General features: G+C 35.8%; 1 protein-coding gene, 1 non-coding gene and 1 pseudogene across 2 annotated transcripts; 1 reads left to right on the top strand and 2 right to left on the bottom strand.

The window, feature by feature from the left end:
* Positions 1-988: 988 nt before the first annotated feature.
* On the bottom strand, positions 989-24126 carry LOC116106870 (annotated as a pseudogene).
* On the bottom strand, positions 4508-7807 carry LOC116106899. Its single transcript, XM_031393206.1, has 2 exons — positions 7304-7807; positions 4508-5052 (listed from the first exon to the last, which is right to left on the bottom strand). The coding sequence occupies exons 1-2, from the start codon at positions 7782-7784 to the stop codon at positions 5045-5047; spliced, it is 489 nt and encodes a 162-aa protein (XP_031249066.1). The 5' UTR covers positions 7785-7807; the 3' UTR covers positions 4508-5044.
* On the top strand, positions 13964-14070 carry LOC116106931. The gene has a single exon (XR_004124369.1). It is a non-coding gene; the product is annotated as a small nucleolar RNA R71 (small nucleolar RNA).
* Positions 24127-26992: the final 2866 nt, after the last annotated feature.

Genomic DNA, 26992 nt, shown 5'->3' with positions numbered 1-26992 from the left:
CGTGAAATGCCATAGATCTGACTGTGAAACACCATAGATCTAGCCGTGAAAATGTCAAATCTTTGGTCGTGAAATGGCCATTTCACGGCCAGATCTATGGTCGTTTCACATTCACGGCCATATTTATGGCTAGATGTAGCCGTTTTTGGCCATGCAACAAAGATCCATGGCCGGATTAGCCTTACCGGCGCACCACCAACCAAATCCGACCGGTCGTACGCCATTACGATGATTGTTGACACTGGCTTGGGGTGGGTGGGGGTGATTTTGCTACAAATTAAAGTTTTATATGATTGGGGTGTTTTAGCAAAATTTCAAATATAAGGGGTTAAAAAAATCGTTTAAAAAAATAATAGAATAAAATAATATTATATTATTATCTAAAAATGAGGGCAATTTAGTAATTTATATAACATACCCACTTATTTATCCTCCTAGCCAAACATATTATTATAACATACCCACCAATTTATTCTAACCAACCAAACACATTCCTCTAAAGATTCCCTAGTAATCTATCTTTCCAGTAATACAACATTCCTCAGTAATATAATATTCCCTAAACCAAACGCACCCTAAATGATATATTGAAACAATAACAAAATAAATGCTACAATACCTAACACATCTATAAAGATTAACTCCCATATGCTAATTATATATATTTATTCAACTCATGATGCTCATAAGAGTACAGAATACGATCACGGAATTCAATAACTTTCAAATTTAAAAAAAAAAAAATACCAACAACATCAAATGATAAAATCAAAAGGTATGAACTATACAACATACCCACCACCATCCATCAACCATAGAAATAATAGAGAACTCTCTTATCACCCTCAATAAAATCCCTTCTGTGCCTTCTATCTCCCTATCTATACACAAAAATAACTTTATCCCAACTAAATCAAACTCAAAGCAGACCATAATATGACCATATCATAATATAAATTTTCTACCATCTTTTGTCAAATGGCATCAGCTAAGGACCGACTAGCACGACCTCGGTGGTGGTGTTTGCCATGGCAACACAACCACCTCCAAATGTAACCGGATCATAAACTTTGAGGCATTCGACTTCAAGGGGATTAATCACACACTTGGAAAGAGGAACTTTGTATCGAATTTGTTCATAGCAATAGGAATATGTAATATGTTTCCTCTAAGGTTGCCATTTTAATTCTTTGCGATGGGGAGACATTAGCAGGGATTGAGTCTTGGGTGGTATCACACCTTGATGATGTTTCTTCAATTGGGTCAACTGCGTAGCCATGAAGGATGAAGTTGGAGAACTTCGCAACATAAGGGGCGTATTTGTTATTCACTCTATACTTGCCACCATTGGTAGCTCAATCAGACCCATCCCAAATTATTTCATACAAAGACATTGGCTTAGAATGAAAATCCCCTCCCATTGATTATGTCCCTTAACTTCTCTAATGGGAATATTGTCTAAAAAAATCTGCCACAGAAAAATGATACACATAAGAAATGAATAACACATATCATCAAAGCACAAAAGAGTTAATCCAAAACATCCAACATTGGCTGATTCTTTAGATATCATTCTTAGGTTCAGACGTTCACATTCATGCCATAAAAAACAGCAGTGACCACTATTATCTAGCTAACATTGAATTGATGTTTGTTAATTCACAAAATCATGTACCATAGTGAAGCAAAAGAAGATCTTAGTGAAGCAAAATGAAAGTGAAAGACCACTGTTAAAATAGACTCTTGAACATGAAAACTCTAGAATTTCAATCTAATATCTAATCCTATTCATAGCTATTGCTCAGAAAACAAATAGAGGATTGTTAAAATTAGTCAAGAATATGAAGGAAAAAGTGGTTACTTTGAATATATGCATTTTTTTCAATTTTTATATTCTATCTTCTCAACAGTACAACCTAACATATATATACACACGCTACAATTACATATATACCTTTAACTATATATATACATGGTTTTCAACACTCCCGCTCAAGTTGGAGTATAATAATCTATCATGCCTAGCTTGTTACAAATATAGGTTATCCTTTTACCAACTAGAGACTTCGTAAAGATGCCAGCTAGTTGTTCCCCTGTTCTAATATGATTAGTAGTAATTAGCTTTTGTTCAAGTTTCTCTCGCACAAAGTGACAATCCACTTCTATATGCTTAGTCCGCTCATGAAAGATTGGATTGTTTATTGTATGTATGGCTGCTTGGTTGTCATACCACCAGTCCATAGTCCCTAGATCACCAAACCCAATTTCTTTAAAAAGATGTCTTGTCCATATAAGCTCACAAGTTACTTGTGCCATAGCTCTATACTCAGACTATACACTTGATCTAGCTACAACTAGTTGTTTCTTACTTTTCCAAGAAATAAGATTTCCTCCAACAAAAAGACAAAACCCAGTCACAAACCGTCTATCCACAGAAGATTTTGCCCAATCTGCATCTGAAAACCTTCTATCGTATTATGACCATGATCATTGTAAAGAATCCCACGTCCAGGGGCTCCTTTTAGATACTTCAAAATATGGAGGACTGCATCCCAATGAGATGTCCTAGGAGATGACATAAATTGACTCACCACACTTACTGGAAAAGCAATATCTAGAAGGGTTACAATAAAATAGTTCAACTTTCCAACTATCCGTCTGTATTTCTCTGGATCACCAAACATCTCTCCATCCTTAGCATTCAATCTCACATTAGGAACCATAAGAGCGTCACAAGGCTTAGCCTCAATTAGGCCTATTTCGATCAACAAATCTAACACATACTTGCATTGAGAGAGGAAAATCCCTTTCTTACTTCGAGAAACCTCGACTCCCAGAATCTTTAGAGTGCCCAAATCTTTTGTGTGAAATTTGGAAGCCAAAAAGTTTTTCAAACTGTGAATGCCAACATCATCATTGCCAGTAATTACAATGTCATCAACATAAACAACCAAAACAATGATGTTAGAACTAGATTACTTATAAAAGACAGAATGATCAGAAGCACTCCTATGTAAACCAAATTGAGTCACCACGCTAAACCCCCCAAACCAAGCCCGTGGAGATTGTTTTAAGCCATATAAAGATTTCCTTAGTTTGTGTACCTTTTCTGACTCACCCTAAGCAACAAACCCCGGAGGTTTTTCCATGTAAACCTCTTCAAGAAGAACACCATGTAAAAAAAGCATTTTTTACGTCAAGTTGGTGAAGAGGCCAACTATATGAAGCTGCAAGAGAGATGAATAGCCAGACAGAGGTCATTTTAGCCACTGGGGAGAATGTCTCAGAGTAATCAATACCATACGTCTGGGCATAACCCTTAGCAACCAACCGAGCTTTCAATCGAGCCACAGACCCATCGAGATTAACCTTCACTATGAAAACCCATGTGCACCCAATAGCCTTTTTATTTTTGGGTAAATCCATTAAAACCCACGTATCATTATGTTCAAGAGCCAACATCTCTTCTTCCATAGCCCTTTGCCACCCATCTTGAGTAATTGCTTCAGACATAGAGCTAGGAACAGACATAGAACCTAAAGAGGCAACAAAAGACTTGGAAGACGAAGATAAAGAGTAATAGAAAACAAATGAGGAGATAAAATAGATACAAGAGCGCTTACCTTTACGAGAGTAATGGGAAGATCTAGGCTAGAAGTAAGAGGAATCAAATCTGAGGGCGAGGCTGCCGATAGAGGTAGTGGATCAAATGTTGATGCAGGCGCCTCATGATGTTGTTGAAATCCGCAAGTGTACAAAATCGTGCAAGTAATAAAGCTCGAGTAACAAATGTCGAATCCCAAGAGAATTACTAATACCAAGTACCACACTAACCTATCTTATTGCTATTTGATTAATTAGATTTTCATAATAATTCAATGAAAAATAAAACAACTTAGAAACAAAATAAAAACAGACTTTTATTAATACTTTAGTAGGAAATCAATATGACTAAACCTAGGGCATAAATTTCACACCAATTTAATCCTATGCATTGACAATTATCGTTAACCTAATTAAGTTTATTCTAAAGGCCAAATTCCCTAATATTTTGCTAACTTTCTCTGGAACAATTAACAAATTAACTCCTAATTACTAACCCGAATTATCTCTAATCAGATTTAAGCAATGGGAGATCATTAAGTTCTATGGAATTTACCACAGCCTCACAGATCGTGGTAACCTATCTCTAGCGTTCACTCAATCTATGGTTTTATTACCTTAGACTAATTAGGTTTCATCTCTCGATCTCAACCTAACTCATAAAATCATTCAACTCTGGGGCCCTTAAGAATTGAAAGCTTTAAGCGCAATAATAAAACTTAAAACAAAACTTAACAAAAATAAGCAACAAATAATTCAATGCATATTCATAAAATTGGGCTACATCTTAGCCCTAGAAAATAAAATTAGTTCATACTTTCAGTAATAAAAGCCATTGTATTCATAAACATGAGTTATAAGAAAGAGTAGAAAAACTTCTCTAATTGGTGACTCAAAATTGCAGGAATTTGCAATCTACAAAGAGCAGCTGAACTTCTCTCCATTCTCCTCCCCAAAAAATCAACTAAAGACATCTATTTATCCTCCTAGGGTTTTAGGGTTATGATTCCCACTATCCCAATCACTTTAGAACTCTTAAAACAGGAAATACACGTCATAAATTTAATGTAACAAAGTCCAAAATAGCTGTTGTGCCACGACACTGTGCCTACGCATAGTTGATTCTGCCCCAGAACTTGCAATCTTGACAAGACAGTGGTTTTTGAGCTTGATAACGTTCGAATCTTGCCAAGTGGTAAAAATATGAATTGTATCCCTTTGAATCAGCTTTCTAACAGTTCAAGAATCATCTCAATCCAAAATCTATAGCTCAAGTTATTATCAAATTACTGTTGCATGTTCAAAACTAGAACGTTTTCCAAGACTTTCACTTTAATTTCAAATCGTCATAACTTCTTTGTTTCAGCTCCGAATCATGAACCATTTGATTCTTGTCGTCCCATATTTCATCGTCGATATAACCTTTATTTGAATATCATCTTTAAGAACCTAAAAACACTCAAAACATATCCATGATCTCATAAAAGACATTTATGAAATAATTAAGTTAAATTTCACAAATTAAACACATTTTTCCACAAATAATCCAATTGAATCACTAACAAAATAAGTATTTTCAAGCTTTTATCACAATCCCCAACCAACTTCTTGCTAGTCCCTAGCAAATTAAGCGATAAAACATATCTTTAAGCTTCAAAATAAAACAAACAATGAAAACCTATATCTAAACTATCCTAGGTCACTTTCATAGATTGATACGATTGCATTTAGTGTATGCAACAAGCCTTTAAACCTTTAGATGACCCTAGTTGGACGAGTTGTAGTCTCGTGAGGGTTTCTAGTGATGATACCCACAAACATCCAAATCGAACCTACCTTAGCCTCAAAACTAAAAAAAAAAAAAAAACACAAACAAAAATTTTAGGATCAGTACATATAATTGTCTCAAAAATTGTGTCTGCATGCACAAATCGAATAATTAACGTCATGTGAATATAAAGAATAAGCAAATATCAATTATACTTTTGTTATAGACCCTTTCATAAAATCAACCACAAACCATTTATCCAAAAACTCGGATGATTTTATGCATAACATTCATAGGCAAAGAAATTTGATCTCACAAGAGTTTTTTTCAAAAAAAAAAAAACAATAAAATTGTGCAATCAAACTCCATAAGCTTAGTTTTCAAACCACTATCCACTAATGTAGAATCCAATCACTACCTCGGATCATTAGGTCTTTATAATGGTTGTAACATTAGGTTGGGGTAATGGTTTATAAAAGAACGGAAAGGAATTGTAACAAAATGTAAGAGACTTAATATTTTACAAAAAATGACTATGAACAATCTCTTCTTTACTTCCCTTCTCATTCACCCTCTATTCTTTCACGTTGATTGAACAATTCTTTCCAACACTAGCACAAACCCTCATATAATGTAAACCTCATTCCATATTCTTCTCACTAGCTACTTCTTCCTTTTTTTTTCCAATTTTTTTTGGTTTTTTTATTTAATTTAATTAATTTTTTTTTTTTTACAACCCCCAACCTATCTCATTGCCCATACTCAAGTTATGGTCTAAAAGATGCATTTATTTTCTTCTTTTTATTAGTTTTTCTTCTAAGGTCACATGCACCAAATTAAGTCTCTCACAATAAGATGGGTCAAAAAGTGTTTTAGGCTTCATTATCAAGGTACGATATTGTAGGTGAAAAAAAAAAACAAAAAATTTAGGCTTACCAAGTGTATATAATAGGCTCAAAGAGTTGACTAGGGATAAAAATAATATAGGTTGGCTTGAAAGGCTCAATCGCTCCAAAGAAAATTGCCTAAATCATATCCTAAATAATGCAGATTCTAGGGTTTCATCTCAAGTGGTTATCAAATGAGTTCTAGAGTTTGTTCAGATCTCAAAATTAAATGCCCATAAAGAATCACACATAAAATTTCTCTAAGTATTCGGATTATCCAACCAATCAAACCCATCCTCAAGAGAGTCGTAAACTAGATGCAATTGAAACCTACTAACATCCTTATGCTACACAACAATTAATGTCTTCTCAAAGTTACATGTATCTCACTATCATAGTCCTATTATCGACATGTGTATTGGTTCCAAAAATAAAAACATCACATCTTAAAATCACTTAAAAAAAATTCATACATATACAAAAACTGTAAAAATGTTGTTCACCCATATTGTATTCAAAAGATAAACTTCCTACCCCAACATTTAACATGAACATTGTCCTCAATGTTTAAAATGAAAGAGAAGAGGAACTTACCCTTCATTTGCAATAATGAGCTAGGAAATGTACCCACGAATATTGTGCTTCGTGCCAAACGTGCATGTTATTTCTATTTAGCAAAAACAAACTTTGGGCCTCTCTTGGCCACATTCATTATGCACAAAGAAACAAAAAATTATAGGCAAATGAAAAGAAAAAAAAAAATTAACTAAATAAATAAAGACTACAAAACACATGTCACAATATATCTTAGATTATCCACCAAGTATATAAACATAAACAACATAACAATCCAAAGAAAATAAGATCACCCAACATAGACACTTAATGGAAATAACATCAAAAACAAACTAGCACAAAAAAAGGAAACTCCAAACACAAAATTGAAATCAAATTATTCTCCAATGTTTCTATTCTTCCATGCTCTCATCAGATTTAGCAATTTCATCCTCCTCAACTTCCATCAAAGGGCAGAAGTGAAACTCACTCAGTTTGAACTTGGAAACATCTGGCCGGTCTCGCTCAAAGTGCTTACGTTGCATATCAAAGAGGACTTGAAACTGCTTAGTCATCCATGCAGTTTGTTGATGTTGATACTCTTGAATGGCATCCATCTTAGCATGCAATATCTTGTCCTTATCCTTGAGTGGTGTTGTTGAAGACGATGTTAAGGCACTCTTCTTCTTTGATGCTCTTGCTGATTTCCCCATGGAGAGTTTATCCAAGTACTTAATAGTCAAACAAATCCCTGGCTGAATTAACGCTTCATCCAAAGTATATGGTACTCTCGCTTGACGACACAATACAGTGATGAGTTGAGGGAATGAGTAGCTATTTTGAGCATTACTGGCCGAGAATTGGATTTGAGAGAAGATGATGTTCCTGACATCCATCTTCATGCCATGTAGGATTGCATAAATCAAAATTGCCCTTGTTTTGTCCACTGTGCTATTATGTATGGTGGGCATCAATCTTGTATTCACAAAATATTGCCAAATGCGAGCAAAGCAAAAAGTTTACCCCCAGCAAATTTCTTATGTCGCCCATTCACTATGATCCATTGCCCTTGTCCTTCTGTCAATGTTTTAATCACCTTGTCATGGTTGACAGTTTGCAAATAAGTCACATACTCATCTTTCTCCACGATTGGCAACTCATAAAAGGTGTTAATTGTCGCTACATTGAATTTGACTTCTTTACCTCGAACCATTGTTTTACCAAGAGCGCTTTCTGGAACATTTGCATAAAACTCCATCACCACTAAAGCAACTGTTGGTTGAGGTGTTTGAACAAAAGTACTCCATCCTAATTTCTTAATTACATTGGTAACACTAGAAACCAAAACTTCTCCAAAATCCATACCTCTTTCCTTTATAAAACCTCTTTCCCTTTGTGCTGCCTCTTTAAAGCGTTCCCTAGCCTTTTCACTCACAAATTTAGGATTAGTACCTTGAACATGCTTCCCTTTCTTGCTTCCCTCATCTCTTCCTTTTCGTTTAAGAGCGAATTTTGGAGTCATATATTTATCTTTTTTCTTCTTTTCTTTTCTTTTCTTCAAAAATATGAAATTACACAATCCCAAAAGCAAACAATCACCCAATTCTTCAAATGGTACTGAAATTATCTCATTTGAACACTAATTTAGCACCCAATACTTCACACAATCTAAATTTCACAAAATCCACACAACCACTTCTCAAACTTGCGAATTTTCACCAAGACCCACAAAACAATTTAATTAATTCAAACACTATCAAGCTCAATTCATCACAACAAGAAACTTACTTGTGTTGGGCTGAATCTTTCTCACACAAGAATCCAACGAATTTGCCTTGAAATTGAAATCCCCAATTTTGCGACCCTATTTTCACCAAGGGATAATGCACTGAATTTGCTTCTCTAATCCTGTAAAATAATGTTTGAAAGATGTCAAAGTGAAAATAAAGGATGAGTGCTTGATGATTTACTATAAGAAGAAAATGGAGAAGAAAAATTGTAAAGGAAAGTGCAAAGAAGGAAGAAGGAGGTACGGAAAAGCGCGAGTTACTAGGTATTTTTTTTTTTTTTTTGTTTTTTTCTGAAAATCCAACAAATTTTTTTTTTCATGGGTGTGCCGCAGTATAGTGCTGCAGCTCAGTTTGCCCAACAATTAGTTAAAAAGGCAGAATGCCCAATACCGCGGCATAATTTTTTTTTTTTTCAATTCACCTTCTTTATTTGTTCCCTACAAAACAATCCAAACACATCTTAGTTAGAATACCATGACAACATAACAGAATAACGATCAAACATAAGAATACAACAAAATAAAATAAAATAAAATAATTAATGAAATTGAGTAAAATGAACTTGGGTTGCCTCCCAAGAAGCGCTTAGTTATCGTCCGTAGCTTGACGTTTCCTCATCTTCCCTTAGGTTCATGGAGAGAAATCAAGACCCTTTCATCTTCCACTCTATTTTCAATATAGGGTTTCAATCTTTGCCCATTTACCTTGAACGTTCCTTTTTCAGGATGATGAACTTCAATAGCCCCATGTGGGAACACTTTGCTCACAATGAACGGTCTGGACCACCTTGAGCGTAACTTTCCCGGAAAAAGTCATAGTCTAGAGTTGAATAATAATACTTTCTCACCTACTCTAAACTCCTTTTCGACGATGTGCTTATCATGCCATTTCTTAGTCTTCTCTTTATAAATCTGAGCACTCTCATATGCATTGTTGCGAAACTCTTCCACTTTATTAAGTTGTAACAACCTTTTTGCTCCCGCTAATTTTGGATCAAAGTTTAGAAACTTCATAGCCCAATATGATCTATGCTCTAACTCAACTGGGAGGTGGCATGCTTTCCCATATACCAATCTATATGGTGACATTCCTAATGGTGTTTTGAATGTCGTTCTATATGCCCATAGTGCGTCGTCAAGCTTCATGGACCAATCTTTCCGAGAGGAGTTTACTGTTTTCTCTAGGATTCTCTTTAACTCACTATTAGACACCTCCACTTGCCCACTTGTTTGTGGATGATATGGTGTCGCAACTCGATGTGTGACTCCATACTTACTCAACAAAGTCTGAAATTGTCAGTTACAAAAGTGAGATCCCCCATCACTTATGATAGCTCTAGGTGTGCCGAACCTTGAGAGAATGTTCTTCTTTATGAATTTCACCACCACACGAGCATTGTTGGTAGGTAGTGCTATGGCTTCCACCTTCTTCGAGACGTAATCTACAACCACAAGAATGAAACGGTTAGAAAAACAAGATGGGAAAGGTCCCATGAAATCTATGCCCTACACATCGAATATTTCTACTACTAAAATGTTACTAAGAGGCATTTCATTTTTCCTAGAAATATTCCCAGCCATTTGACATGCATCACAAGTTAAAACATAATTATATGCATCTTTAAAGAGAGTGGGCCAGAAAAATCCTGATTGAAGAACTTTGGCGGCCGTCTGTGTTGCTCCAAAATGCCCTCCGGCCCCCAAAGAATGCCAATGTCTAAGTATGTTTTCTATCTCTTCCTTCGATACACATCTCCTTATCATTTGATCAGCACATTGCTTGTACAAGAATGGATCCTCCCAAAAATAATATTTCAAGTTAGAAAAAAAATATCTTCCTCCTTTGGTATTCATTTAGGGAGGTAACACCTTCTTTGCTAAGTAATTGGTGATGTCGGCAAACCACGGTCAATCTTGCACTACAAATAGTTGTTCATTCGGGTAATGTTCATTAATTGGCTTTCATTCTTTTGAACTTCTTCCCTTCTTTCCAAACAAGATAGATGGTCCACCACTTGATTCTCGGTTCCCTTCTTGTCCTGAATTTCCAAGTCAAACTCTTGAAGAAGTAATACCCATCTAAGCAGTCTTGCTTGGAGTCCTTCTTTGCTAGGAGGTGCTTCAAAGCAGAATGGTCGGTGTGTACAATGACCTTTGTACCTAGCAAATAAGAACAAAACTTGTCAATTGCAAAAACAACTGCTAAAAACTCTTTCTCCGTTATGGCATAATTTAGTTGTGGTCCCGTCAATGTCCTACTAGCATAGTAAATGACATGCAATATTCTACCTTTTCGTTGCCCTAATACAGCACCTATTGCATAGTCACTAGCATCACACATTAATTCAAAAGGTAATTCCCAATCGGGCATAACAATTATAGGAGCATGTATCAATTTAGCTTTTAGACATTCAAATGCTTCTAAACACTCTTTAGTGAAATTAAAAGATGCATCCTTAGCTAATAAATCACAAAGAGGTTTAGAGATTTTAGAAAAATCTTGGATAAATCTCCAAGGAAACTTCGAACGGCTTTTATGGAATTAGGAGGTGGTAGTTTTTCAATGACTTATACTTTTGCTTGATCTACCTCAATTCCGTTGCTGGATATTTTATGCCCTAGCACGATTCCTTGTTGTACCATGAAGTGAAACTTCTCACAATTCAAAACTAAATTGGTTTCCACACATCGCTGCAAAACCAAAACCAAATTAGATAAACAAGTATCAAAAGAACTACCAAAAACAAAAAAATCGTCCATGAAAATTTCAATGGACTTCTCCACCATATCCGAGAAGATGGACATCATGCAATGTTGAAAAGTAGCTAGAGCATTGCATAATCCGAACAGCATTCGTCAGTAGGCAAATGTTCCATATGGACACGTGAATGTAGTTTTCTCTTGATCTTCTGGCGCAATTGCTATTTGATTGTACCCTGAATATCCGTCAAAGAAGCAATAAAATTCATGGCCCGCTAACCTCTCCAACATTTGATCTATGAATGGTAGTAGGAAGTGATCTTTGCGCATTACAGAGTTAAGCTTCTGATAATCAATGCATACTCACCACCCCGTAACTATTCTCGTCGAAATAAGTTCATTATTGTCATTTTGTACTACAGTCATTCCTCCTTTCTTTGGTACAACTTGGATCAGACTCACCCCACACACTACCCGAAATTGGGTAAATGATCCTCGCATCCAACAACTTTAAAACTTCTTTCTTAACTACTTCTTGCATTGTTGGATTGAGTCTTCTTTGTGGTTGCACTGTCAGCTTGTAAATTTCTTCCATTAAAATCTTGTGCATGCAAATTGAGGGGTTTATGCCTTTGATGTCTGTAATTGTCCATTTGATTGAGGACTTGTAGGTCTGCAACACCCTCAATAGCTTTTCTTCCTCTACATCACTCAAAGAAGCATTAATAATAAAAGGATAAAACTTTGAATTTTCTAAAAATGCATACCTTAAGCGAGATGCAAGTTGTTTGAGTTCGAGTTTTGGGCGCTCCTTTGTTGATGAGTTGGAATGGCTCTCTGCCGCATTGATTTCATGGAATTTCTTAGTGTATGGAACTTCAATTGATGGTAGAGCATTTAAGAAGCTTAGACATGCTCCCAACTCTTCTCGATCCAATTTATCCTTGTTTGTCTTAGCGTTAACTAGACAATTCTCTAAGGGGGAGCTTGGGTAATTTTCTTCTATGGTTTTGGCAATGATATCATCAAGGACACTAATTTCAAAACAAGTATCTCCTTCATTTGGGTACTTCATGGCATCAAACAGATTAAATTCTACTTGTTCATCCTCTACTTTTAAGATTAACTTCCTTGGTGGACATCTATCAAAGTCCTACCCGTAGCTAGAAAAGGTCTTCCTAAAATTAAAGGTACATCCCGATCTTCCGCCATGTCAAGCACAATGAAGTCTACTGGGAAAATCAATTTCTCTACTTTTATTAAGACATCCTTTACTACCCCCTAGGATATTTTATAGATCTATCTGCTAATTGAAGATGACCAGTGGTCAGTTTTACTTCTCCTAGGCCTAGTTTCTTATAAACTGAAAATAACATCAGATTTACACTAGCATCTAGATCACATAAAACCTTATCAAAATGGACACTACCTATTGTGCAAGGAATTGTGAAACTCCCTGGATCTTTGATCTTTTGTGGTAGTTTCTTTAATAGCAATGCACTACACTCTTCCATAAGCATCACTGTCTCATGTTCTTCAAACCGCCTTTTGTGTGTAAGGATCTCCTTTAAGAACTTGGCATACTTCGGCATTTGCTCCAACATATCTACAAAAGGAACATTTATGTGTAAGCTTCTAAACATATCTATGAACTTACCAAATTGCTTGTCCAATCTTTGTTTATGTAGTCTATGAGGATACAGAAGAGAGGCTTCATCTTTCTTCATATCTTGGGCTTTGTTCTCAAGCTCTGGTTTTGTGCCTAGGCATTGTGTTGAGGCATTCTTCATTCTGGATTTTGTGCCTAGGCATTGTGTTGAGGCATTGTTGGTTCTGTCCAATTTCGTGTCTTTAGCTTTTTCCTCTGTTTCTTCAGTTTTTCTTGATTCTTTTAGCTCCTAGGCACTTCTCAAAATAATGACATTGAGTTGCTCCTTTGAATTTTTCTCGGTATCACTTGGCAACGTTCCTTGAACTTTTTCCACTAAGATATTATGAATTTGCCCCATATGAATTTCAAGATTTCTTATGGAAGCGGATTGATTTTGCAACAAAACTTCATACTTTTGAAGTTGACCTTCATTCTTGTCAAACCTTTTGCTCAACTCCTCTATGAATTTAGTGAGCACACTTTCCATATTAGATTTCTTCTCTTGAGGTTGGAAGCTCGATGGTGGTTTGTGCTCATTGTTGTTACTCCGCAAAAAGTTTGGATGATTTCGCCATGTTGGAGTGTATGTGTTGGAATACGGATTCCCTTACCCTCTTTGAAAATTGTTGACATAGTTAGCTTGTTCCGATTGAGCAAATGGATTCCCTTCTTGACAATCCTTGGACAAATGATTTCCTACACAAAGTTCACAAATTAGAGAAGATGATTCAATAGCATTTACCTTTAGGGTAACTCCCAATTACTTATGGATGGCTGAAAGTTGAGCAACCAATACGGTGTAGCCATCAACTTCGTGCACTCCCGCCGCTTTCCTTGTTGAATTTCTCTCCAAAGGCCTCATGTAGTTATTGCTTGCCATTACTTCAATCAGATCATAGGCTTCCTTCAGTGTTTTGTTATTCAAGGCTCCCTCACTTTCGGCATCTACCATGGCTTGTATATTTGGCATCAACCCAGTGTAAAACGTTTGCACTTGTGACCATACTGGTAACCCATGGTGAGGGCACCTCCATAAGAGATCCTTATATCTCTCCCACGCTTCATAAAGTGACTCTATATCTTGCTAGAAAAAATTTGTGATGTCACTTCTCAGCTTGGCAGACTTGGTAGGTGGAAAATATTTAGTAAGGAATACTTGAGCTAACTCATTCCACGTCGTGATGCTCCCAGACTACAGAGAAATCAACCAAGCCTTAGCTTTATCCCGAAGAGAGAATGGGAAAAGCTTTAGCCTAATTGCATCATCAGATACTCCATTATGCCTGAATGTGTCCCATAACTCTAGAAAATTGGTGATATGCAAGTTGGGATCAGCATTAGGCAACCCTGCAAATTGGATTGACTGCTAAATCATTTGAATAATTGCTTGCTTGATCTCAAAAGTATTTGCTTGAACTAGTGGCCTCCTAATGCTCGAATAGCACCCTTCAATAGTAGGACTAGAGTAGTACTTCAATTCTCGTTAAACCACTACCACTCCTGCAACTCCATTGCTCCCTGGGATTTCCTCATTTTCTGGATTACTCATACTTTGATTTATATTTCCCTTGTCAGCTACTGCTTTTTCTAAGTTAGCTTGTTTCTTTTCCTTCCTCAACTATTTAGCTATTTTCTCTATCTCAAAATTGAAAGGATTAAGATCACCACTACCTTTTGAACATAAGCTCTCAAGGATCTAAAACCAAAAAACAAAAAAAACACGACAAAATAAGAGAAAAAAAATTAACTTTAAAAACAAAGATAAAACAAATCAAACTAGCAACTAAATAGTTCATAATGATATTGAAAAAAAATAATTCCCCGGTAATGGTGTCAAAAACTTGTTGTTGATATCCACAAGTATACGAAATCGTGCAAGTAATAAAGCTCGAGTAACGAGTGTCGAATCCCAAGAGAATTACTAATACCAAGTACCACACTAACCTATCTTATTGCTATTTGATTAATTAGATTTTCAGAATGATTCAATGAAAAATAAAACAACTTAGAAACAAAACAAAAATAGACTTTTATTAATACTTTAGTAAGAAATCAATATGACTAAACCTAGGGTATAGATTTCACACCATTTTAATCCTATGCATTGACAATTATCATTAACCCAATTAAGCTTATTCTAAAGGCCAAACTCCCTAATATTTTGCTAACTTTCTCTGGAACAATTAACAAATTAACTCCTAATTACGAACCCGAATTATCTCTAATCAGATTTAAGCAATGGGAGATCATTAAGTTCTATGGAATTTACCAGAGCCTCACAGATTGTGATAATCTATCTCTAGCGTTCGCTCAATCTATGGTTTTATTACCTAAGACTAATTAGGTTTCATCTCTCGATCTCAACCTAACCATAAACTCATTCAACTCTAGGGCCCTTAAGAATTGAAAGCTTTAAGTGCAATAATAAAACTTAAAACAAAACTTAATAAAAATTAGCAACAAATAATTAAATGCATATTCATAAAATTGGGCTACATCTTAGCCCCAGAAAATAAAATTAGTTCATACTTTCAGCAATAAAAGCCATTTTATTCATAAACATGAGTTATAAGAAAAAGTTAAAAAACTTCTCTAATTGGTGACTCAAAATTGCAGGAATTTGCAATCTCCAAAGAGCAACTGAACTTCTCTCCCTTCTACTTCCCCAAAAATCAACTAAAGACATCTATTTATACTCCTAGGATTTTAGGTTATGATTCCCACTATCCTAATCACTTTAGAACTCTTAAAACACAAAAAACACATCACAAATTTAATGTAACAAAGTCCAGAATCACAGTTGTGCCGCGACACTATGCCTAGGCATAGTTGATTCTACCCCAAAACTTGCAATCTTGAAAAGATGGTGGTTTTTTAGCATGATAACGTTCGAATCTTGCCAAGTGGTAAAAATATGAATTGTATCCCATTGAATCAGCTTTCCAACAGTTCAAGAATCATCTCAATCCAAGGTCTATAGCTCAAGTTATTGTCGATTACTGTCGCATGTTCAAAACTAGAGCGTTTTCCAGGATTTTCACTTTAACTTCAAATTGCCATAACTTCTTCGTTTCAGCTCCGAATCACGAACCATTTGATTCTTGTCATCGAACATTTCATCGTCGATATAACCTTTATTTGAATATCATCTTTAAGAACCTAAAAACACTCAAAACATATCCTGATCCCATAAAGGACATTTATGAAATAATTAAGTTAAATTTCACAAATTAAACACATTTTTCCACAAACAATCCAATTGAATCACTAAAAAAATATGTATTTTCAAGCTTTTATCAATACAAGAGCACTTACCTTTACGAAGAGTAATGGGAAGATCTAGGTCAGAAGTAGGAGGAACCAGATTTGAGGGCGAGGCAACCAATAGAGGTAGTGGATCAGATGTTGATACAGGTGCCTCATGATGCTGGTGAACCCTATGAGAGTATACCTAGGTGATAGGAAGACGAGATGGTAGAAGATTATGTTGGGTAATGTTGTAAACCAGAAAATCATCAGGAGGGCTTCAAGAGAAATAGATGGAATGGAGGGCTTAACATATGGAGTGGTTTCGAAAAAGGAAACATTAGTTGAGACAAGGTACTTACCTAGGATAGGAGAAAAGCAATGATAACCTTTTTGATATTGGGTATAACCCAAGAATATGCACTTGATGGATCTAGGTTCTAATTTGGAGATATGGAGTCTAACATCTTGAACAACACAGGTGCTTCTAAACACCTTAGAAGGAAGGGAGAATAAAGGCTGAGATGGAAAAAAATGGAGTACGGGATTTGACCACCCAAAATAGAGGAAGGCATTGATCAAGAGACAGCATCTACCCAAAACTCTGTAGAGACTTTCATGTGAAAGAGGAGAGTATAAACGACTTCTAATAAATGACGATTTTTTCATTTAACAATCCCCTTTTGCTGAGGTGTATATACACATGATGATTGATGAATAATACCTCTAGTAGACAAAAAAGAGGAGAAAGATGCAAAAAAGTATTCTTGAGTATTATCACTTCTAAAATTTTAATAGATGAAGTAAATTGATTTTGTGTTTCAACATAAAAGGTACAAAATATGGAGAATAATTTAGAACATTTTTCATAAAGTATAACCAAGTCACATGTGAAAAATCATCCACAAGAGTAAAAAAATATCGATAACCAGACTTAGACAATATAGGGCAAGGACCCCAAACATCATAGTGTATAACATCAAAAGGGGTTGTGACTCTTTTGTTTATCATAGGGCTATTAGACACTCGATGGTGTTTTCCAAACTGACACGCCTCACACTCAAGGTTACGTTGACCCTACACTAGGACACAACTTTTTCAAAATGGGAAGAGGGGGATGACTAAGTCGACCATGTAATATGGATAGAGATGAATCACTGGTACACGCAACAAGTCGAGGAACTAGAGTGGAGACATCATCGAGCATATATAGGCCACCTGATACACAACCCCTACCAATAATCTGCCTCATCCCAAGATCCTGAAATATACAATGAGTGGGAAAAAAATAAACTTTTGAAGACTGAAATTGATCATCACGGATGCCTTTGCCATCACTAGGTTTCATGCTAGCTAGGGTCGTATGATCTACACTAGGATCCTTAAGGGTTTCTTTGTCCTTAGAAACACCTCGATCTTCCCCCTTACTAACTTTGAGAAGTCGAGCAAAGACATCCGTGAGAAAGGGAAGTGTCTCGCTAGTAAGAAGTTGTGTACAAGCTATCTCATATTCTAACCTCAACCCAGATAGCAAACATTGCACTACCACTTGTTCTTCTTGTGCTTGCATCATCTTCACATCAGCAGGAAACATAGCCTTTTTTTCTTCAAAGGCTTGTTTTATCTCTGTATAATATTCGAGCAACGTCTTCTATTGCATATTTGCTTGGTAGAACTTCAATAACAATTCATGGGCATGAGACAAGTCTTGTTTACTAGCATACAAGAACTCTAGATATTCCCATAACTCTTTGACAGTATCACAGTGACTAGTCACATCATCCACGAATGAATCGAGAGTGTTTTGAATCTAATTGAAGAGCTTATAATCTTCTATGAGCCATTTTTTTCAAGTTTTATTATCACTTTCTGTTTCCTTAGGTGGATCCTCGATTAAATGGTCTCCCATGTCAATGTTGGACACAAATCGTCGAATAATCTATTTCCATTGAATATAATTCTTTTTTTCCCAATAACTTTCAATCAATGATTTTGGTGGAGGAAGTGACAATTTTAGTCACCATCTTCTTACCGTCCTTTGCCATATTGTCTAGCAATCGACAAGGTCAAATAACTCCCAACTCCCAGATTCATAACAACCTCAACACCTAACAACCCAAGCAAACACAAATGCACCCCAATCTCAAACAACTAGAAAGATACCAAGCACTTTCCTGTAAAAAAGAATCATCGGGAATAGCAGAGAAGAGAGAAACCAGAGGAGAGATTGCTAGCCATTGGAAAGAGCAAAGAAAACACATTGTCGGAGGAAGCAGAGGGATTGCGTTGTCGAAAAATCGAGATGAACAAAGAGGAACTAGAGGAGAGAATGCCGGAATGAGCAGAAAAGGGGACAAGTTAACTGGAACAAAACCAGTTTTCGCCGGAAAGGGAGACGCCGAGAGTAGAAGTCGTTAGAAAGAGAGAAACTGAGAGCAGTCATCGGAGATAATAGAGGAGGTCAAGGGTTTGTTAGAAACGTTTAGACGTCGTTAGAAAGAGAGAAACCATGGGAAAAAGGTTTGCCGGAATCATCGGCCGCTGAAAAATAGAAACGCAGGGTTTAGTCCAGCTCTGATACCATGTTTTGAATATTTTCATTTTTTCAATTTCTATCTTCTCAACAGTACTGCCTAACATATATATACACACACTACAATTACATATATATACTCTTGACTACATATATACATAGTTTCCAACAGTGGCCTGATAAAACAGGGGATGTAATAATTGGAAAGAAGCAAAGCACATGCTATAGAAACTACAAAGTTTCCTAAAAAGAGAAACTCTAGCTTCAAAACAACATACAAGAGCATCACGTCAAAAAAAAAAAAAAAAAAAAAAAAGTGGTGGTGATGTTAAAGATTGACGCTTACATGATCTAAGAATTGGTCTAGAGAATACTATATTGATGGAAATCATCGTAAGGATCAAACCAAAGATTGTATCTTTTTTCTCTGCCTACACTGGTGCTTCCATTACCATAAATATTTGTTTGAATTCTCCATTATTTGCCTCTTATGTTACCTAAGAACTCAAAGTCTATCTCATCACGGTTCTTCTCAAATATGTCACAATTTGACATCTACAACCAAGGTTAAAACTTTGTCAAGAAAAGCAAAAAACAATTACAGGATAACCCATTTGGGTATTATTGATAAGTCTATAAATCAATTAGAGAAAGAGAAACCTTGCTGAAAAATGTGCTAGCCTGGAAAAAAATCTTCTGTAAAATAAGGCAATCTAAGTACAATATCTAACTCCACAATCAGCATGCATTGAGTTCTAAATTCAGAAATAAATAAATACATATTATGAAGCTAGAATTTAGCTCCAAAGATAAGAGGGCATTTTACTAGTTTGTTAACACAATATTTCTTCAATTCCTGAGCAACTTCAGCAACCTCCTTGTGTCCTTCTTTAGTCAATGAAATTCCTCTATCTGTTTGTGTCACCTGATTCAAAGTTACGGTGAAGAGAAATATCAAGAACCAATCAAATGAAGTTCATCATAATAGTAAGAAAAGCAAATAAAATGAATTTTTCTGATAGAGATCGAACCTTGGAGAGAATAGATTGGACCAGATCATCAGGATCGGTTCTCACTTTGGGGTTTGAGATTGAAACCCTTGATTGATATATATATTCTCCATGCCACATTCAACTAAGCTGTTGTCAACGATTTCAATGTAGACATTTCTAATTTCGTTGGTAGTTGCTTGCTTTCAAACTTAACTGTCGAACCAATTGGGCCTCAACTTTCTTCTTCTTCGCGGCTATGGACGCCATAGTTAAAGGAAAAAGAAAACTTAAACTCAAGAGGGGTAGAAAAACAAAATATCTATCTTGGATTAAAAGCTTAATACAATAATACCCACCACCACCAAGATCTGATGAATTTGTCTATGCTTAGAATAAGAAGAAAGGCTTCACAATTTTTTGATACAATATCTTCTTGGATTAAAAGTTAATATAATAATACCCACCGCCAGCAAGATCTAATGAATTTATCTATGCTTAGAATAAGAAGAAGAAAGGCTTCAAAAATTTTCAATACAAATAAAAACCAAGAAAAATAAGAAAAAAGCAAAGAGAAATGAGAAAACTTACGGATCCTCGTCGCCGTTAACCCATGTAGGCTCCTCCAATGCTTGCAAACAAAGAAGAAATGAAGTTTTGGAGACGGGAAGCGAATGCAGAGAGGAGAGGCGGCTGTTCATTGGTGAATGGTGGTGGTATGAGTGATGTTGAATGAAATTAGAGAGATGGGTCATGTAATGAAGAAGACAAAGAGGGAAGAAGATAGGATGAGATGAAATGGAAACGTATAGAGATTAATTTGAACGTGAAGGGTTCCACGGTTCATAGAATGTGAACAGATCAAGTTCATCCGCCAACCACCAACCAATCACATCCTACCACATATCCATTAACCAATCACATGCAAATACTTGTAACAATTATAGAGCTTTTGAGATCTTACATGGCACACAAATAACAAGTGCTTCAGGATTATATAGATACAGATGATAAAAATACACCTTTTGGATAAAATAAAAACACTAAATTAAAAAAAAAAAAAAACATATCACACGCTATAAATTCAAATTAAATAAACACATTAAACACTATAAATTCAACATAATTATTTAATGGGTTAGGCTATTATAACACAAATTTTTTAATTTGTAATATGAATTCATAGCTTTAAATTTAATTCAATATAATCAAACATATTTGGATGAAAAGTTAGAGTTGGTCATTTTTCAATGTCAACAAAACAATTTTTAAGCTATTAGATTATTATGAATCAATGGTCATGAATTGGTGTTGCAAATTTGTGTCAAAAATTTGTGCTACAATAGCCTACCCTTTATTTAATTTTGATTTTCTATCTGTAATGTGTTTATTTATTTCAATTTGTAATGTATATACTTTTTTTTAATTTTAATTTATAATTTGTTTACTTAATTTGGTTCGTAAGATATAATATATAATTTTTAATATTTGTGTGCATATATATATATATACACACACGCAAATATTAAAAGAATGAGAACTATTATAAATATATCTAAGCCACAAAAAATTTACTATTAATATATATATTCCAAGCTCACATTATATTACAAGTTTAAAACACTATCCACTCTTCTTCTCTACAATTCCACCTACTTTTTATGATTCACCAAATTTTTTTACTCTCACATTCTCTCTTTCTCTTTCTCATGCTATTTGATCTTAAAACTTTTGAAGACTGAAATTGTTGAAATTTTTACTACTTAATGTGCCACAATTAGTTTCGTTTTATGTTTTATCAATTTTAGGTATGTGTATTATTCATTTCAATTTAGTTTATTTTAGGGTTGAATTATGCTTGTTTTTTTGGAGGTTTTTTATTCTAATTTGATAGAAAAAGACATGGATCTTTTGACTTTATTTTGTATTTTATGTCTAAAAATGAACATGTTTTCCCAATTTAAAACTTTAACTATATTTTCTTATATTTCAAACGTCATCGTTCAGCTACTCAAAATAATTAAAAAAAGTTAAGTTACTATCTATGTTTATACCAAGAAAATTCTATTTTATTTTATCAATTTATATTAAAAGTCAACGCAACATTGACTTGATTTAAGTTTTGGTTGACTTTAGCTTAGGTTAGGTCTCATCAAAGTCATAAAAATTTGTATTATAATCTTTGGAAGCCAAAAATAAAAAAATTAGAAGAAAGTTTTGCTCAAGGTTTACTCTACACATTTACTCAAAAATTTTCTTTTTACGAATTTATTCAAGTAGGAAAGTATTGTGTTATGCATTCTTTTCTCTTAGGTTCTTGATATTGTAAATGAAACTCAAATGTTAAACACACCAATCAAAATGTGTATTGCAGAGAGTATGGAAGCTCTGTTTTCTTCAATCATCAGCTTCATCATTTCCCAAGTCCCTCAAAGATCAGACCCGCCGCCTCCACCATCACAGACACCATCTTCCTTTTCTATTGACTTCGAATCGCAGGCGGTCATTGCGCCTCAACAGAATGGCAACCAGTTTCATCAGCAGTGGCAAAATGTTGTTATGACATTTTGCTTTACTTCGGCTCTTGAAATAGCTCTCCTGTTTGCACAAATTCAATCCTAGCTCCCTGTTTCATTTCATATTCTCTCTTTTGCTATCTTTCTTATCTTCCCTTTTCTGATTGTTGCAGACATCATTGGCCATAATTTCTCTACCATATTTCAAGTGCGGGTTTAGTTTCAGTGACTCTTGTTGCCACGACCGTTGTCTTTACCATTGCGTCTCAAATGTGTCACCTGGGCTCTGTATGTAATCTCCTTGTTAATTATTTTGATTTCCAAATATTACTTTTAATTACTTGTTACTTATATCATGTTTGTCATTCAAGTTTCTGTAAGTTTCTATTCCTGTCTAATGAGATGATATAATATTTCCTGTGTTTTTGTATTTGTAATAAGATGGTGTAATATCTCCTGTCTTTATACCGGTTATAACTGTACTCAAATTTCTCCACGACAGAGATCGTTAAGTATATTGCAGATTTAGTAATATCCAAATCTAATGTCTCCTTTATTTTTCTTTTTTTCTTTTCTTTAATAAAACTCCTGATTGTGATTGAAATAACTAACATTGAGAAGCATGTAAAATGAAAACCATTTTCTCAAGTTTGTTACATGAGCTCTTTTATGTTACGTCCTTGAACGCCATTGTGATCGCAATTCCTTTATTACCAGTTGCATGTAAAAAGAAAACAGTTTATTTTTCATGTAAAATTAAATGAAACACCGGAGTTTCTAAAATACCGGTTTACATTTACCTATCCTATTTCGAAACAACAGACTCTCAACCTAAGTCTCGGCAACTATCAATATCCCACCCAAAGTTTACCTCCGTTAAGCTGATTTATAAGTTTGACCAACTTTGACTAGAAAATACCAATTATAACCCTACAAAAAATATAAAATAAATTTAATAATTACTTATACTCTTAAATGCAAAAAAAAAAAAAAAAAAAAAAAAAAAAAAAAAAAAAAAAAAAAAAAAAGCACACACCACGCATTTTAATTAAGCAAAATACAAATGTTCAAAAAATCAAAACAAAAATATAATCAACTAAAATACAAAATCAAAAACATTTACCAAAGCATTATACATTTAAAAACAAAAACAAAAAAACACACTCAAAACCCTTTCTTGTACAACAAAATCATATTCATTCAAACATACTACCAAAAAATCTCATCCCTTCAACACAACCATCTTAACCTAAAATCCTTAAAACTCTTTTTTTCTTTTTTAGATAAACCGTTAAGGCGGTAAGCACCCTACAGGGAACTCCCCTTTCAAACAAAACAAGCAACTTGGACAGGCCCAAGAGCTCAACAAAAAAATAGGTCAAGATCCAAAAGGATATACAATCCTCTACAGAAAAGCCCAAAAAAAACCAGGCCTTAGCTAAATAAAAGCAAAGGTGCGCTGAAAGGCTTAGTGAGTGGGTAAGTTTATAAAACAATTTTTCAAACATTTAAATAAGTATTTCTTTTAAATTAAAATCTCAGTTAGGAGGAGCCTGTCTGAGTTTATGAATATAAGCAAAAAAAAATTATTTTTTTATAATTTTATCCCTTATTAATAAAATTTTAGGATAATAATGCCCTTATTTTATATTTATTTACATGAATCTTGCTTTTACCATTTTACCCCATTTAATTAACTTTTTGGACAAAATTACCCTTGCAATTAAATCAAATTTCAGCTTACCCAAGCCACCACCCCCACCCACCTGCTGCAGCCTGTCGCCAACTAAACCATCTCCGACCACCGCGGGAAGTTGCTGGAAGTAATCTGGAGTCGTCGTGAGCAACCCACTGTGATCGGGAGGCCCTGATATGGCCAAAAAGGCCATATCGGGAGCAGATCTGGTCATTTCTAGCCAGACCCTTGGCCTTTATCGGCCAGATCTAGGCAAGATCTAGCCGTTAATGGCCATGGACCTGGCCAAAATAGATCTAGCCGTTAACAGCCAGATCTCGCCCGGATCTAGCCGATAATGGTTAAGGATCTGGCCGTTAATGGCCAGACCCATCAATCTGGCTTGATATGGTCATTTTTTCACTATTAATATTGTTAGAAACAGCCATATCAGAGCCTCGTGGTCACGATGAGCTACTCACGGCGACTTTTGGAGCCTTCCGACGATGGTTTGTAGTGGCGGCAAGGGGTGGGGGTGATTTTGTCATAAATTAAAGTTTTATATAAACGGAGGTGTTTTAGCTAAATCTGAAATATTGGGGTTAAAAAAAATTATTCAAAAATTAATAATAAAAATAATATTATATTAATATTTAAAAAGAAGGCAATTTAGTAATTTAAATAATATATCCACCAATTTATTCCCCCTAACTAAACATATTAATATAACATACCCACCAACTAACCAAACATATTTTCCTAAAAATTCTTAATAATCTTCAAGATAATATAAAATTTTAATAATCAAATATTCCCTAAGCCATCGGCCCTAAATGTATTCTCCCCATACTAAAAAATTGGGAAGCAAGTTTTCCAGTCCTATGAAAGCCAGTGAAACTTAATTTTGAAAAGATATAATGACATGGATTAATGCATGTCATAAATTTGTCTTATGCAGTAAGCAGTATGTCACCATCTCACATCTTTATCTTCCATCTCCACACGCGAATGAGGTTTGAGCCCAAAATTTTATTTAAACCAATTTCCTTTAGTCCTCATTCTTTCGGATATCTTTAAAATTTAACCTCATATTTTTGTTCTTTCTTCAAACGAGCTACTTAATTTCAAAATTTTCAAAGAGAACCCTCCCATGATTCCATCACGTCATTTCAATTAGACCAACATTTTATTTCCTCGTTTAATTCACCAAACTCCATGATTACCCATGACATCCCTTATGAGTAAGCCCTTTGAAAATCCTTTACTCCTTACACCATATTTTAATAAATTCTCTCATTTATTCTTAAAAAAAAAAATACTATTTACTCGTTATCCCATTGACTCTTAAACATTATCATGTCTTGCCTTTGTTTTCAACATGATTGTAAAGGAATTTGTTATGCCTGAAAAAGTAGGGCTGACGCAGAGCCCAATCAGCACAAGTGGTCAGAGTCTTGGCAGATCCTGCAGCCATTCAGGCATGGCCACATCGCGTGTTAACGTGAGCAGCATGCTCCTGCTAGTGCGGTGAGTGCGCGCTAGACTGTTGAGAGGCTGGATGCCGTCCACGTGTCCAATCCCTGCATGAAACGAGGAAATCACGCAAGTAGGTGGACAACGAGACGCAAGGAGGATTTGCACAGTACCTGACCCCTTTTTACGGATTCAGTAATCATTACCCCAATGTATCCCACTATAAATAGAGAGATTCTCTCCCGTTTGGGGGATCTGCTCAGTTTTACTCTTGATTAGTTAATTTCGCTCTGTAATAGCTCTCTCTCTCTCTCATTTGAATTCTTAACACTCCAAAGTCAGCTTGCTAAGCTGCAACCTGATTCTTCAAATATAAATACAATATCAGTGGATGTAGGATTCGCTTGTTTAAGCATCCAAACCACTTTAAACATTGTCTTGCCACCATTTACATCCTCAGTCCCCCATTCACGTGTGTCTTCAAGGCCAGCTCAGCATTTCACACGTGCGTTTAGTTGGTGTCAAAATCATTCATCAACAGTTTGGCGTTAGAAAGAGGGTCTGATTTAGTATTCGTCCTTCATCAGGAGAATCTCTGACTAACTGATCCTACAATAGCAAATGGCTCGCCGATTCGAACCTGAGCGAACCAATCATGGTGCTGAGGAGATCCCCCAAGTACAGGAGGACACTTCTCCCGAGGTGCCCTTAGTTCCACAAAATGCCGCGGGGGATATCCCGTCAAGTTCATAACTTGACCCTGCTATCATGAGCTACCTGGAGAGGTTCAACAATACTCTCCAAACGGTCAACCAAAGGTTAGACCGTTTAGACAAGGGCATGCCAACTGAATCAAATGGGGCGGTGCAACCGCCAAAAACGCCTGCAGGTCGCACGAAAGCACAGAAAAGGGCGATAGCCCAGGCCGCGTGCAGTGCAGCGCGTCAAAGGAAAGGTAAGCAAGTTGCGAATAGCAGACCTAAGGGCTCCAAAGGGCTGGCAAACACCGACCACGTCCCGAGTAAAAGACCCATGGCATTGAGACTCAGTGAAAGGTCACATCCTGAGCTGTCCCATGCCACGTCGCATGAGCACTCCCATAAAAGTGCTAGGTCTAGCCAGCGTGTGTCAAGAGTTCCGGCCGAGGCGAAGAGGAATCCGACCTCTGAACTTTCCTCAACCGCAATCGCGAAGGTCGAACTCGCATGAGGGAAAGCAATCCCTAGATAGCTCCGCTGCCTCAGATTGAGGAGCTGCAATGAGCTCTAGATCAGCTAAAAGCTTAGCAAAACAAGCAAGGGCAGGTCGCAACAGCGTCCCCCTTTTCTCTAGCAGTATTAGCCGCCCCTTTCCTATCAAGATTTAGAATGCCCGATATGCGGGCATTCGATGGAAATTCTAATCCGCAGATCACTTGTATGAATTCAACGACCTGATGGAGCTTCACCAAGTTTCATACTTGGCGAAGTGCCGTTATTTGGCAGTAACTCTAACCTCTCATGCCAAACGATGGTTCAGGTCGCTCCCAGCGGGATCGATTAGCTCGTGGTCTCAGATGACCACGACGTTCCTGAGGCACTTCCAAGCAAACCGAAAGTTCTCCATGC

This window comes from Pistacia vera, unplaced genomic scaffold, assembly GCF_008641045.1.
Source record: "Pistacia vera cultivar Batoury unplaced genomic scaffold, PisVer_v2 Contig524, whole genome shotgun sequence".
Lineage (NCBI taxonomy): Eukaryota > Viridiplantae > Streptophyta > Magnoliopsida > Sapindales > Anacardiaceae > Pistacia > Pistacia vera.
The sequence above is the reverse complement of the archived record's forward strand: the minus strand, read 5'-3'. Positions and strand labels throughout refer to the sequence as shown.